General features: G+C 36.0%; 2 protein-coding genes across 7 annotated transcripts in view; one reads left to right on the top strand and one right to left on the bottom strand.

Moving 5' to 3' along the window:
* PRPF40A (PRP40 pre-mRNA processing factor 40 homolog A (S. cerevisiae)) overlaps positions 1-7,355 on the top strand; it is a 58,519-nt gene extending 51,164 nt beyond the window's left edge. For all 5 annotated transcript variants that reach the window (XM_008576217.1, XM_008576216.1, XM_008576215.1 and 2 more), the window contains 5 exons: positions 1,797-1,883; positions 1,968-2,064; positions 2,149-2,210; positions 3,541-3,672; positions 5,330-7,355. In XM_008576217.1, the coding sequence (XP_008574439.1) occupies positions 1,797-1,883; positions 1,968-2,064; positions 2,149-2,210; positions 3,541-3,672; positions 5,330-5,422 (471 nt within the window). In that variant the 3' untranslated portion in view covers positions 5,423-7,355. The remainder of the gene's footprint in view (positions 1-1,796; positions 1,884-1,967; positions 2,065-2,148; positions 2,211-3,540; positions 3,673-5,329) is intronic.
* Positions 7,356-12,219: 4,864 nt separating this feature from the next.
* FMNL2 (formin-like 2) overlaps positions 12,220-14,964 on the bottom strand; it is a 134,785-nt gene continuing 132,040 nt past the window's right edge. For both annotated transcript variants that reach the window (XM_008576210.1, XM_008576211.1), the window contains one exon: positions 12,220-14,256. In XM_008576210.1, the coding sequence (XP_008574432.1) occupies positions 14,147-14,256 (110 nt within the window). In that variant the 3' untranslated portion in view covers positions 12,220-14,146. The remainder of the gene's footprint in view (positions 14,257-14,964) is intronic.

Genomic DNA, 14,964 nt, shown 5'->3' with positions numbered 1-14,964 from the left:
ACCAATAATTATTGGATAATAATATTTGATGCCTATGTGGGCCAGGCGGCATTCTGTTTTATATGTATTACATGTTTGAACTTAATTCTCACAACAAGCCTATGATGTTACAGATGAGCAAACTAAGGCAAAGAGAAGTAAAGTAGTTTGTAGGGAAGGGATCCCAACCCAGGCTCTTTGACTCCAGGGTCATGCTTTTAAGAAGTATGCTGTGCTATCAGTTGTAGACAGAGTAATACTTTACAACAGGTCAAAAGCTAGTATGTATTTAATATTATAGTGTTGCAGTGTAATTGGGCATAGGAGGTCACTGAATTGACTGACCACTATTTCTTTGGATTTATTTTTCTTGGTTAGTATCAATGTCAACAACAATTATCCCTGTTAACATGTACTCACATAAGCCCTATATTGTTTCACAACTGCCTTTACATCTGGTCCTGGTGGCCTCTAGATCTTTTCTACTCAAAGTGAAATTCACACCAGCATCTGCATTACCTAGGAGCTTGTTGGAAAAGCAGAACCTTGGACCCCATGGCAATAATCCTGCATGATAGTCTTCATTTTAAGCATATTCTGAGGCATTAGAATATACATTTAATTTTTTCCTTCAACTCAAGAATCTCTAGCCAGATTATTTCATGATCTGTTCCAGGGTAAAGTAGTGAGGCAGTAAATGGAGCTAAAGATGGTAGCATAGGGAAGAAATGAACACATTCAGATTTTGGATCCCAATAACCTGGGCCTTAAGGTAGAAAAGAAAGGTTAGCACTCATTGAGATAAAAAGGATAAGAGTCTCTTCTGAGCCACATTTTCTATTTTCCATATGTAACAGAAGCATAATTTATTTTCATAACCATAGATATCTGAGCTTTTACTTCCCCTTTTCCATTAGCCTGATAATTATTTTAATATAAAAGTGGAAATTGGGCCGGCTTTTCCATATGTAACAGAAGCATAATTTATTTTCATAACCATAGATATCTGAGCTTTTACTTTCCCTTTTCCATTAGCCTGATAATTATTTTAATATAAAAGTGGAAATTGGGCCGGCCCGGCCCGGTGGCGCACTGCTACAGTGCGCTGCTTGGGAGCGCGGCGGCACTCCCGCCGAGGGTTCGGATCCCACATACAGACCGGTTCCCGCTCACTGGCTGAGCGAGTTGCGGGCGCAACACCAAGGGTTGCTTGCGATCCCGTTGCCGGTCCCGGTCCGGTACGGGCGCGACACTGAGGGTTGCGATCCGTTGCCGGACACGAAAAAAGACAAAAAAAAAAGTGGAACTCCACAGAGACAACATGTAGATGCCTAATGATGTCTTACATGAGTAAGAAGGAAAAGAAAGAGGGGTAGATTTTGCATTTATTGAGATCAGCCTTGTTTATTTCAGTTCAAGAATGGCTCTGAGATTGTTCTTTATCTCAGTACCTGGCCTAGCTCACTGACAAAGCCAGATTCATCAGAAAAACCATGCCTGAATGTCATTTTACTTCACTGTTACTTAAAGCAGTTGTGATTATTCCGCAGATTATACCTTTCTAGAATATCAAGTGTCTCTACTAGTACTTTTTTTAACATTGTTTTGTTTAGATGTTTAAATAAGTGGGTATGGGATGGGTAAGAAGGAACAGAGAAAAGAAAATCTTAAGTGATAATTGTTTGCACAGTCTCAAGAGATTACATCTTAAATATGATGGAGTTGTACTCTGAACTTATTTATATAGGTTTTTCTTTTGCTCTGCTGTCTAAAGTAAATGTAAACTCTTGAAAATTTTTTTTTCTACTGCCCCATAGCATGAATGTCAACATCATCATTCAAAGAACAAGAAACATTCTAAGAAATCTAAAAAACATCATAGGAAACGTTCTCGCTCTCGATCGGTAAGGCAATTTATTAAATGGTACCATGAATGTATTTAAATATTTGTTAGCATCACTACTAATGAAATTATTTGTATTGTTTAGGGGTCAGATTCAGACGATGATGACAGCCATTCAAAGAAAAAAAGACAGCGATCAGAGTCCCGTTCTGCTTCAGAACATTCTTCTAGTGCTGAGTCTGGTAAGCGTTTCTATTTACTTGATTAAAATCATTGACACGATGATGTCCTCAAATTCTGACACTTTTTTGTTTTATCCTTCTCAGAGAGAAGTTATAAGAAGTCAAAAAAACATAAGAAGAAAAGTAAGAAAAGGAGACATAAATCTGTAAGCAAGCCTCTAATATTTACACTTCACCTAGGCTTTTGCCCTAACTTCCTCAATGGTCGTAGAACATTTTTCTATGTAGTCCTGTACAGTAGATCAGTACAGTTCAGGTGAGAACCTAAAGTGATAGTTTTATAGTTGTTGTTCATCTTAATCGTCTATTAAAATCATTTGGTGAGCTTTGAAGAAATACACACATACTAGTGTTAGGATTCCCACTCTGATCTTTAAAATTAATCTTCAAGGGCCGGCCCGGTGGCGCACTCGGTAGAGTGCGGCGCTTGGGAACGCGGCGGCACTCCCGCCGAGGGTTCAGATCCCATATAGAGACCGTCTGCTCACTGGTTGAGCGCAGTGCGGGCACGACACCGAGGGTTGCGATTCCGTTGCCGGTCGTGGTACGGGCGCGACACCAAGGGTTGCGATCCTGTTACCGGTCACGAAAAAAGACAAAAAGGAAAAAAAAAAATCTTCAAGAAAAGAGGTGTGTGTATGTGTGTTTCTCTGTGTTTGTATATTGCAGCTGTTGTTGAGAGCCACAAATTCAAATATTAATTTATTTATTATCAGTGGGTTTTTTTGTTTGTTTTTTGACCGGTAAGGGGATCACAACCCTTGCACGGTGTGGTCTGCACCACGCTCAGCCAGTGAGCTCATCAGCCATCCCTGTATAGGATATGAACCCACAGCCTCGGTGCTACCAGTGCCACACTCTCCCGAGTGAGCCACGGGGCTGGCGCAAATTCAAATATGTAAACAACCACTCATCTACTGTTGTAAGAAGTTTTTTCAAAATGTAAGGGCCTGGTTACCATCACCAACCTATTGGAATTTTATTTTTAATGCTGCTTGCTTGAATTTGTGCATATCTAGTTAAGAAACACTTATTTAAGCACTAACATTACATTTTAAATAATTCCTGCTTCTCAATAGCAATTTTTGAGGAAAGAATTTTATTATATAACTGTCAACCTCATATGTGATTAAGCTAACAGTAGCATCCTGTATACATATACAAATAAGTAAATGCTATATTGGGTTGGTAAAAAATGTATCTGTTTATATTTAATAGTAGTTATTACCCATCTGAAGTGCTAGTGAGGCTCTTTTAGTGGTATTTTGCCATCAGAATGTCATCCTTTCCATGGGAAAGACCAGCTGTCCATGAATCTTGGGGAAATCTTAACAGAATTCTTGAGGTTAACAATTCAAATTATATTTCACAACTCAAAGAACACATATCCTGTGGTACATGAATATTTTAAAATATTAACCTATGTAAGGAGTTTTAAAAAACAGAATGCTGACACGTTAGTTTTTATTTACATAGGACTCTCCAGAATCAGATGCTGAGCGAGAGAAGGATAAAAAAGAAAAAGACCGGGAAAGTGAAAAAGACAGAACTAGACAAAGATCAGAATCAAAACACAAATCACCTAAGAAAAAGACTGGAAAGGATTCTGTAAGTATTTGGAATTGTTTCGTATCTATATTTTCAAAATAAAGAAATGGATACTGTGGTTAAAACTACAGTGATGTTTAAAGAATAAATTTTTTTCAAGTCTGCTATCATTGAAGAAAACAATGAAAATTCAGTTAACTACGTCTCAAACGAAATAGTTTTGTAACATATGGCCATGAATGACCCTTGATTTCAGTCTCCTAAATATTATATTCCTTAAAATAAAGCACAGCATTTTATAACTATAGTTTTAACTCACTAAGAAAGGATATGATGGGGCCGACCCCGTGGCACACTTGGGAGAGTGCGGCGCTGGGAGCGCAGCGACGCTCCCGCCGCGGGTTCGGATCCTATATAGGAATGGCCGGTGCACTCACTGGCTGAGCGCAGTGTGGGCGACACCACACCAAGGGTTGTGATCCCCTTACCGTCATGAAAAAGACAAAAAAAAAAGAAAGGATATGATGTTCTGCTTTGTACATTATCAAAAGAATATAAAATTTAGGACATTCAAATCAGGGGTTCTGCAGATCTCTACTAAATCCAGTTTCAAAAGGTAGTATTCCAATAACTTTTAGAAATACCAATTGGGGGAAGGAGGGCATATGACTAGGAGGGGAATAGAAGCCAAAGTTAATATTTTAATGTCAAATTACATAAGTACTTTAGTTTTCCATATATACAAAAACGAGAAGTCTCCAAAAAGTTCATGGAAAGATTTGTGTTATCTTTTAATTCCATATTCCACTAACTTTTTGAAATACCCTCATAATAGAATACAGTACCACAAGGTTTCTTAGCCTTGCCAGTTCCCTATACAGATGCTGTAGGTTTAGCAAGGGTAATGCCTATAAATCATCAGTCGTGAGCATTAACTATGTAGATAAGCCCTGGCCCTACTTCTGGATATGCTGATTCAGATGGTACAGAGTGGATGTTTTGTTTTGTTTTTTTTAAAGCTTTAACAGGTGAGTGATTCACATTTTTAGTGACGAATGAATGCTTCCTCTATACTTATCAGCAGCTTAATAGTTTTCTTCCTTAGTGGGTCAAACAAAATCCCTGAAGTGAAGGAGAATGGGTGAAGTATCCACTTTTCAAGGTTGTATCTCACATAATGCAATATTATTTTTGTTTGTTTTTTCAGTCTAAATCTTGTCTCGCTCATAAATCTTGTGTGTTTATTTATTTGGGCACAAGAATCAGTATGCTTAAAGCATATGATATTTACGTCTTTGTGATATAAAGCACTTAAAGGACACCTAGAATCTGTGCAAAATAAGCAAGGAATATAGTACCTAGGATATGAATACCTGGCTTTCATTAAATGGAAGCAAGATGTTTCATACTCACTGTGTAAAAGGAAGAAAAAGAAACCAGTTGTATTACTCTCACTGGTTTATATATTAATGTAAATTCAAAGTAGCACCATAAAAAGTCTCATTCTAAATTACTTTCTCTGATATATATAACCAAGGACTACTTACTCCACAACCCATTATTGGGCTTTTGGGAAAGAGGTCAGTCCTTAAACCCTATGAAATTTGTTTATCTGTGGAAGAGCATCTGTATAGATGTTAAATTCTTCTTTCAAAGGTTCATTACTTAACCTTCTGAATAGTGGCATCAACTACAATTGTATTCAATGTTTTTTCAGGGTAATTGGGACACTTCTGGCAGCGAACTGAGTGAAGGGGAATTGGAAAAGCGCAGAAGAACCCTTTTGGAGCAACTGGACGATGATCAATAAATTATACCAAATACATGTTTACAGTATGATTTAAAGTCTAATTCTGACCAGGGACTCTATTTTAAGTTCAATTGAAATAACACTGGGTTTTAATTATATCACAGAAAAAAAAAGTGCATTTAAGTATTGTTATTGTGGACTTTATAAATGCAAAGAAAATTGAAAATAACTTCTGATTCTGTATCAAGAATCATATTTTCATACAGTCATAACTGTCTTTCTGTGACCCTTTCATAGGGCACTGCAGGATGGATTAAAGGTGGCAATTTACTGATAACTGCAGATGTCTCTACTTTGTTCTAAAGTCTAAGTCATGAGGTGATTTGATTTACTTTATAGAAGTTGGATTTTGAAGATATGATAAAATTTTGATAATATAGTAGTACAAAAAAAGCACCAGCAACTGATAAAACTGCTTTTTTGTGCACTACCCAACTGGTTAAAGCCAATGTTATCTTTTATGGTGAACTAAGAAATAGGTGTTTTTGATGTAAGCTTGGTAGACCCGTAATTATAGTGGTGCTAATGAGCACTACTGTAATAAAGCCACCATTATTTTTTATGAAACATCTGAATACATTTTAAAAAGGCTATTGTGAGGGCATTATTTTGAGCATCTATTTTGAGGTGATGTTTAAAAAGTTAACATCAAATCAAATTGTAAATTAGTTTAAATATATTGCCTTAAGGACCTACTAAAGAATGTGCCACCAAACTTTAAGTGATAGTTGCTATATTCTTGTCTTAAAAAAAAAAAATGATGTTGACTTAAACATTTTCTTTAACAGTTGTTTTTTTAAATCCAGTCTTTCTCTTTTGCCTTTTTTTTTTTTTTTTTTTCCCCCATTGAGGAAGTCTTTTACCTTCCCTGCTCACTGAGAAGTATTGACTTCGTGGTACACATTCTAAAGCATTTCTGATTTGAATATTTTTGTACATTTTTATCAATTATTAAATCTTCTCTTCTAGTGTGTACTAGTATTTATTTCTACTTAAACTGCTCAGCTCTAAAGAAATTGTATGATCATTTTAAAGATACTAAATCCTTGAAATTTTGCTTCATCTTACCTACATAGCTAGTTTACTTTCCTTTTTTTAATATTTAAGAATATTATAAATCAGTACATTTGAGGTCCCTAGATTTGTTTTTCATCTATGAATTTCCTACAGAATATTTTAGAGAGGTAATGGCTTGAAGATAGAATACTCTTTACATGCTAACTTTTGCAGGTTGGTAATGTAATTTATACTATTTTCCTTCAGTGCAGGAAATTTTTTTAAGTAAATAAGCAAATTTTAGCTCTTACGCTTTGGTATTATCTTAGGTATTATCTTTGTTATTCTTTTAATTTGGACAATTTAGAAGAACAGTTTTTCCCTTACCATCCTAATGAGTTTGAAAGTGGGACTGACCAAGACGACTCTTTCTCATCCTGCCCCATGTTTGAAATAAATGTAGTGTCCACTGTTGAAAGCCTCAAAAAAGGGGGCAAATTTGTTTCTAAACTTTTCTCTGCCATGCCATTTTTCTGCTATGAAGTATGCCACAATTTTGTAGAAAGTAAGAATCATTATCTTTGAGAAAATGTGAATCAAATTGCTTGCTTGAGATTAGTCTCCTATTGTATATTAGAGTCAAAACACATAACTTTGGCAACAAGAAGTTGCCTAGACTTAATTTTCAGAGGTCCCATTGCAATGATAGTTAATATTGCTAATCATGTCAAACACTTGACATGGAAATCAGTGGAAAATCTTTAAAATATGCATATGCTATTGGCAGGTATACTAGTGATGTTTCATGAGAGAATTTAGAATCTGTAAAACTGTTTAAATTACTTCCATGAATGATGATTTTTAAAGTACAAATTTAAAGTTTTGATTTTTCTATTTAAATAAAAAACTATTGATGTGTTTTAGCATGTCCTCAAAATAGATTTCTGTATTTCTTATAATCTTATCACAACCTCAGATCCCTACAAGACAATATAAATTCACATTTCCCTTTAGTTCACCTATGAAAATTATTTGACCTAAAAACTAAAGTAGTGAACAAATTGCAAATCAAAATGCAACATCCTTGTTATAAAAGATGTAATGGAAGTGACTGTAATCTTTTTTCTACCATTGATGGTCCCATCAAATGGGATTTAATTGCCAGAAAGATACCTTACAGTCTGAAGGCAGAGGTGTTGGAAAGATTTTGTTAGAGTTCTCCGTGAATATTTTTATCCTGACAGATTAAAAGCTGAAATGTCTTGGAATATTGGTTCTATTAAGAGTTGAACAAATGTGTTCAAACGGGAAAGCATTTTTACTTTCACATAAGGGGAATTTATACTTTTCATTGAAGCCTCAGACTCTTAGGAAAATGTTAAGTCTTTATCTTCCCTCAGTATTAGTACTAATGAATTATTAGATTAAATTCACTAATACATTTAATATCATATCTAATCAAAATTGGGACTTCAAATATTTGGTGTTTTTGTTTTTTCTCAGTCCATAATTACTATGTGGGAAAATGGATTTGTATGAATATTTAGATAATTTAGCCAATCAAGTGTGAAGAATTATTTGCACTCTTCATAAGTGAATTTAAATAATGTAATGCTTTTAAGTAAAAGTAATGGTCTTACCATACTTTTTTCAACATAGGGGTCAGCATTTTATGATCATTATTCAGAGTAGCTTCAGAATAGAGATTATTTATGTTTTTCAACATATGGAAGTACTTTCTATGCCTCCTGGTAAATTTGATAATGATTAATCACAGGTATTTGATCTTCTGACTGTTGTTTAATTAGGTCTCAGTTTATACAATTATAAAATGAAAAAGCATTGTCCTCAAGTAATCCAATCAATTCATAGTGGTAGGGTGTAGAAACTGTAAAAACTCCTAAAATAGGTTGTTTTTTTTTTTTTTTTTTCCTTTTTGTCTTTTTTCGTGACCGGCAACGGATCGCAACCCTAAGTGTCGCGCCCGTACCGGACCAGGACCGGCAACGGGATCGCAACCCTAGGTGTTGCTCCCGCACCTCGCTCAGCCAGTGAGCAGCCGGTCTGTATGTGGGATCCGAACCCTCAGCGGGAGCGCCACCGCACTTCCCAAGTGGTGCACTGTAGCAGTGCGCCACCAGGCCGGCCCCTAAAATAGTTTCTGTGTACATTTTTCTGGAAAGTTTTCGGTTTCAAACTATATGATCCATAGTTTTCATTCATTTATAGACTTCGGTTATACACTTTAAGAAGCATTTGCCTAAATGCTCCTGATTTTCTTCCAGTGCTAATAGCTAAGTGCTGGCTAGGCAGCCACTTTTATTTTTGCATCCAGTGAGGTATAACCCCTTTATATAAAGTTTTTTTTAAAAAAAACTTAGATAATATATAAGAAAGAACTGTTTCTAATCAGATAGCACCCAGGGAATAGTGGTGAATGTTTTTTTTTTTTGAAGTTTATAGGTAATTTAAGTATATTGTATAATTTATATGTAAATTATAAAATTAAAAACTTTAGCTTTTAAAACTAAATATTTTTAAAAACAAAAGCAAAATACGTTAATTCCTTATATTTTCAATCTGTGACTTTATTTTCCCTTGGGGGATGTACCAGGTAGATCTTAATTAAACCATCCTATATTCTCTAGGTAAAACTTCATTTTACATAAGAGAAAAGCAAACTAACATGAGATCTTCATGTAACTGTGCTTTTAATACCCTTATAATCTCATTCTGTGCCTCTCGTAATGGCATATAGCAGTCCAATAATTCTCACCTTCCTTATTATTTTTACCTTGCTCTTAAGTTTTCCAGTTATTTTCATTTAAATGGCAGTTATTTTCATTTAAATGGTGTCATGTAAGTTTCTCTGTGGCAGGGAGTGGTCTGTTTCATTCACTGCTATATATGTCCCTGTGGATTAGGACAATGCCTGGCACATAGCAGGCACATATTAAATGAATGTAAAATATAAGCTGATATAGGTACTCATCCAGTATCCATGATACTGATCATTTGTATTAAAAGGCTTGGAAAAGCATCATTGCAATAACCATACTAATCTACAACTAAAGCCACGGTCATAATTAAAGTGCACCTAAAGTAAGGTCTAGTGACTGTACCTTAACTCTTCAGAAATTACCAAAAGCTTGTGAGAACATACAATTTAAATTCTAAGCTGAAACCTAATCATTTCTGGCTATTTTTTAATAGGGGCGAATCATGGTGACATGGCAAGCACTCAGTTTATTGGAGCTGACTTAAAGGTGAGGTGGGAAGTGAGCGATGATTTTGCTCCAATTACCCACACTCCCTACCCTTCCATTCTAACCTGGCCTAAGTTCCTTAACTATAGTAGATTCTCTGCTTCTTAAAGTTGCTGTATAAAGACTATCAAAATTGCTTTTGTGATTCTCAATATAATCTAGTTCAAGGCCATCTCCTTGTGATTGGGAATTTTCCATTAACTTGATGGTAATTACCCTAGGTGTAAAGTTGATCTATATTTAGGGGGAATTGGCTAACACACCCCATCCCCTCACCCTGCTCCCATTCATAGACTGTGAAACAGTGAGTGGCTGGTTAATCAGATCAGATTCAACTTAAGCCTTTTCTTGATACTATTCTTTTATGCTGTGCATTAGGGTATCTAAATGTGTTATTTATCAATATTTCTTTTGGTTCTGCCTGCAAACTCTTTTGGTAGGTGTTGGTCTTCTTGCCTACCTACCTCTACAACTGAACCAAGGACTTGTTCTGAAAGGTGAGTAATAGGGGGCAACAAGGTTTCTGTGTTTGTAATTACCAGATTTTCGCTTCTGTTTATATATTGTGATGTAAAGAAATATATAAAATTAGGTCTTTTGTAAATAAATATAATTTATTAGAAAAAAAATGGCATCTTTTACTAAATAAGTTGGATTTGTCAACTTTTTCCTTTAAGCACTCCTCACAGGCAGTTCTGTGCTGAGTTGATAGTGCCCACATTCTGTTTTCTCAAAAGTATATCAACACTTTCTCTATGTATTTGTTCCTTGCTTCAAATTTTTTCTTGAAAAAAGATGGGAATCTGCTTAAAAAGAAATGGAATACTAACAAATTAACCCTTTCATATGAACTGCTGATAAATCTTTGCAGACATTTCCAATAATAAAAATTAGGAAATGAGTATTTTATGGCTGAGGAACTGTATCAGAAGTTAAAATTAAGGGCCGGCCCGGTGGCGCACTGCTACAGTGCGCTGCTTAGCGCGGCAGCGCTCCCGCCGAGGGTTCGGATCCCACATACAGACCGGTTCCCGCTCACTCGCTGAGCGAGGGGCGGGCGCAGCACCGAGGGTTGCGATCCCGTTGCCGGTCCCGGTCCGGTATGGGCGCGACACTGAGGGTTGCGGTCCGTTGCCAGACACGAAAAAAGACAAAAAGGAAAAAAAAAAAAAAGTTAAAATTGATATGTGAATTGTAAAGCTAGTTATTATAAAAGTATGTCTTCTAATGTAAAAATAGGTAATTCTAGAAGTCCAGTGCACTGTCCATTGTGCAGTGGAGCCAAATTAGGTAATTCCAAAGAGAAAAAGCCAGTATGTTGAACCAAAGCAGAGTCAGTGATAGATATCAAGTCTCATTCTATAATGAGCAGAATTGGGTCAGGAGAGTCACTGGGCATTGCAGTGAATTTTAGTGTTAGAGGATGGGGAATGTAGAACAGGGGCACTTAATTCTGAGTCATTGGTAAACATCTTTTTAAGAATTATGCTACTGGTATATAATGCCCTAAACCTAGCCATATCTGTCTGCCTCACTTGAATTTATTGCTGTAGTTTGGATTTGAAAACTTTCTGAATATTTGGAGTATTAAAGACCTTCAAGGTCTGTCTTTTACCATTAGGCACTTGTCCTGCTATAAAACAAGTTAGAGAATCTTACAAAGTGCAGGATTTAACTTTTCCGCCCTTTTATAAAATAAAGCTTCTACCACCTTTGTATAACTTGGTGTAGTGGAAAGTGCACTGAATTGGGAAAAAATAACCTAGTTAATATTTGTTTGGGCTCTTTCACCTACTAGATTTGTGACCCTGTGCAAGTCACTTCATTTTGCTGAATCGGTTTCATATGTACAACAGTGTTAACAGTAAATACCTCAGGCTTGTGAGGAATAAAGATTACATATAAACAGCCAGGTGTGACAAATGTAAAGTACGCTACAGTAGTTGTGACTGAATTATTTATTGTAAAACAGTTCCTTAAATGACTATACCTTTTACCCCTCTAAGTTTTTTTTTTAGGCCACTTGGGAGGTTTTCTAAAATAGCTATTATTTCCCTTGTTTCCATAAAATGAATATACTCAGTGTTACACAAACTTTTCTGATAAGTTGGAGTTATTACAAATATCAGTATGTGTTTGCACTGGGGGCCAAATTGCTTGCATGTCCGTTGTCAACCAGTGTAGTTGTCAGGTACAGGGTTACCACTCTGCACACACAACCTATATGCATTTGTACAACACCCTAATTAAAACAGATTTGGGGGGTGGCATCTCACCAAACAAGAGCGCTGTTTCTCTGGAAGCAGTAAGTTTATAAATATGATACTGTACATGTATCTCTCACTACCAAAATCTATTTCATTCTTACATTCTATACAGCAAGTGGTCAAGAATTCATATAGGGAGGTGTTCTTCCTAAAATTTACAAGATGTATGTATTTGGATTCTGAGTTCAAATACCAAGAAGATAAGTCTACATACATCTTGGGGGGTTTTAGCAGTTGTATCATTGAAGAATGACAACTTATTACAGAATAGTAGTGTAAATAGTTTATTTGCTCATATGCCATAAGAGACCAGAAAAGTAACATGAATTATAAAACATTTCTAATATTGCTAAGAAGCAGGCCCATTAATAGACAAACAGAAAAGAACATGCCAACATTATCTACTTGTAGATTAATAAATAAGCAATTATTTTAACATATGCATGTCAGCATTAAGCTTTTGGAAAACAGCTGCTTTGTGGCAAAGGTCCAACTATTTGTGTTATATCTCATGGTCAAATTGCTATTTTCATCAGAATGAATGTGAGTTAACAGAAAGAAAATCTTGGCATGTTCTTTTTAAAGTACACATTTTATGGAAATGTGCCATCAGGTGGCAGTTTAAAAGTAATCTGTGTAAATAGGTACGCTAAAGTGAAATGTGGTAACTGATCCCTAAACTGTCCTTGTAGTTAAATATATATTAAAAAAAACAACAAAAAACTATAAGTTAAAATAACATTCAGATTGTATAGCATAGGCTGATGCATTTTTAAACAATATTTACAATATTACCCAGAGGCTTAGGTGGGAATTAAAGAGAAGTGTAAAAACCATAAAAAACTGCACCAATTTTATAGCAAAATATCTGTACATTTTAAAAGAGATAATATAACTACACATTATCCAAGGAAAAGGGACCTTCACCAGGGGTTCACATAAGCACAACATAAAATAAGAAATTCAGTGGTTAAATACTATACAATAAATTTTACAATTAATATATTGATGTACCAAGAAGGTAAGCCAGAAGCAGAATGTATATTATGAAAAATACAAATTTAGCTTCAGTCCAGTTTTCACTTTGGAATGGATCAAGTGCCCTGCTAAAGAGGAGAGAAAAATAACAGTGGCCTAGTTGGCCATTTAGTCCCATTACATATTTAAGCTTAATCCCAATGTTAATATTTTTCAGCAACTTAACTGAAATTCCCCATAAGTAATCTGGGAAAGACACAAGAACAATATAGCTCTGATAGATGACGCCACGTGTATCTTAAAAGGAAAAAGAAAGAAACCCTGCGATTGTCAGGAATAAGGCCAGTTTCTTAGTACTACTCTGTTAGCAGATGTAATCTTGAATGCTAGTTGATGGAGTTAGTAAACTTCTCCCTGGCTAGCAAGGCACCAATTTCTGTTCTCAAGATTGACCCATAATGGTCCTCATAAATCTTCATACTGATTTCTGAGATGTTAGTTTTCAGTGCTAATAAATATATTTGCATTATTAAAAAAGCTGCTTCTAGCTGAAGAACACAGTACTGCAAATAAGTGATACATTTTATGCCATCATGTCCTTGTGTTCATAACCAGTGAATGAGTCACAGGGCATTGTACCCCAGCACAGAAGTACAGTGTAAAACTGGAGACAGAGTTGTGTGACTTCCATGCCATTGCAATTGCATCCTGTTTGCAGTTTGCTGGGGCTTGGTTATGGACAGAAGTAGTTTATCATGTGACTTTTCCTCTCCACGTTGCAAGTCCTTAAAAATACAAATTCCTTAAAGGACATCTCAGCAAAGGAAGCCCACAGCAGATGTATCCATGTTATTTACAACTTATCAGGAATCCAGGGTGCGTGGACCATCATAGGACGATCACAATGTCAGGTAATGAATCTAATATGAAATGCACATTTTGGTTAAAAAAAATTGAATAACATACTGGTGTAAAAAGATACCTAATCAAATCAAATCCTATTGCTTTGATTAATCTGAGCAGGTACTTCCAGTTTTAGGCACTTGTTAACAAGGGTTGGAAGGAGAGCCCATCATTAATTCCTATGTTTTTGCTAAATCTGAGCCCTTAAGAATATTTTATCTGAGTTCAAGGCTGCAGTTAAATGGTAGCACATAAAGTTCACATGGGCAGTTTCATTTACGCACACCCTCTATTCATGCAGGCAGGTCTTGGGTTCACATCGTTATTTCTGCACCATTAACAGAACGCAAGTTCTGATCATCAAAACGCCGCCTGACACTTCTCCTCACCGCATCGGCTCGTCTGTATGGTTGGTTTCTAAGATCTGTAAAGAGGAGAGTGCCAATGAGAGAATAGCAACCCTTAATACCATGTGTCTAAGCAAGATAAAGGCCAGCTGGCAGCCAATCAAAGCAGCTTGTGTAGAAGAGTCAGCTAATGGGCCCTTCAAACTCATTGAGCATTGAACCAAAGACTGTATATTTGCTTTTGATATTTACAATCAAACAAAATAGGATATAATACTTGTAGGATTCTAAGACTTTGAGAAAAATATATGGGACATAATTTCTGTCACTGGCCAGAAAGTCTAGCTGAAGAAACATTTTGAAATGTTTCTTCAATTGGAGGCAGCTGTGGCTTACTTTTTTTTTCCCCTCTGGAAGCCTGAATATCAATGAGAATTGCAATGAATTTGAAACTGCAAGACTAGTAAAACAGACTGCCCTGTCTTATCCTTGAAGTTTTAACAAGAAAAGGCCTGAGTTTGCAGATACAGGTTCCATTATTTTCATTCCACTAAGCTGGCTGAGGTTATTTTTTGTGTGCGTGAATTAGAAACATAATGTTTAATTAACCATTAAATCTAAATCAAAAGACTCCATTCCCTGAACATTCTTTTTGGGGGTGGAGGTGTGGGGGTTGTCACGGTATGGGGATCTGAACCCTTGACCTTAGTATTATAACACTGCACTCTTAACAGACCATCCAGCTCCCCACCCCACCGAAAACATTCTTATCTCCCACCCAATAT

This window comes from Galeopterus variegatus, unplaced genomic scaffold, assembly GCF_000696425.1.
Source record: "Galeopterus variegatus unplaced genomic scaffold, G_variegatus-3.0.2 Scaffold1312, whole genome shotgun sequence".
Taxonomy (NCBI): domain Eukaryota; kingdom Metazoa; phylum Chordata; class Mammalia; order Dermoptera; family Cynocephalidae; genus Galeopterus; species Galeopterus variegatus.
This window is presented reverse-complemented; position numbering and strand designations above follow the sequence as displayed.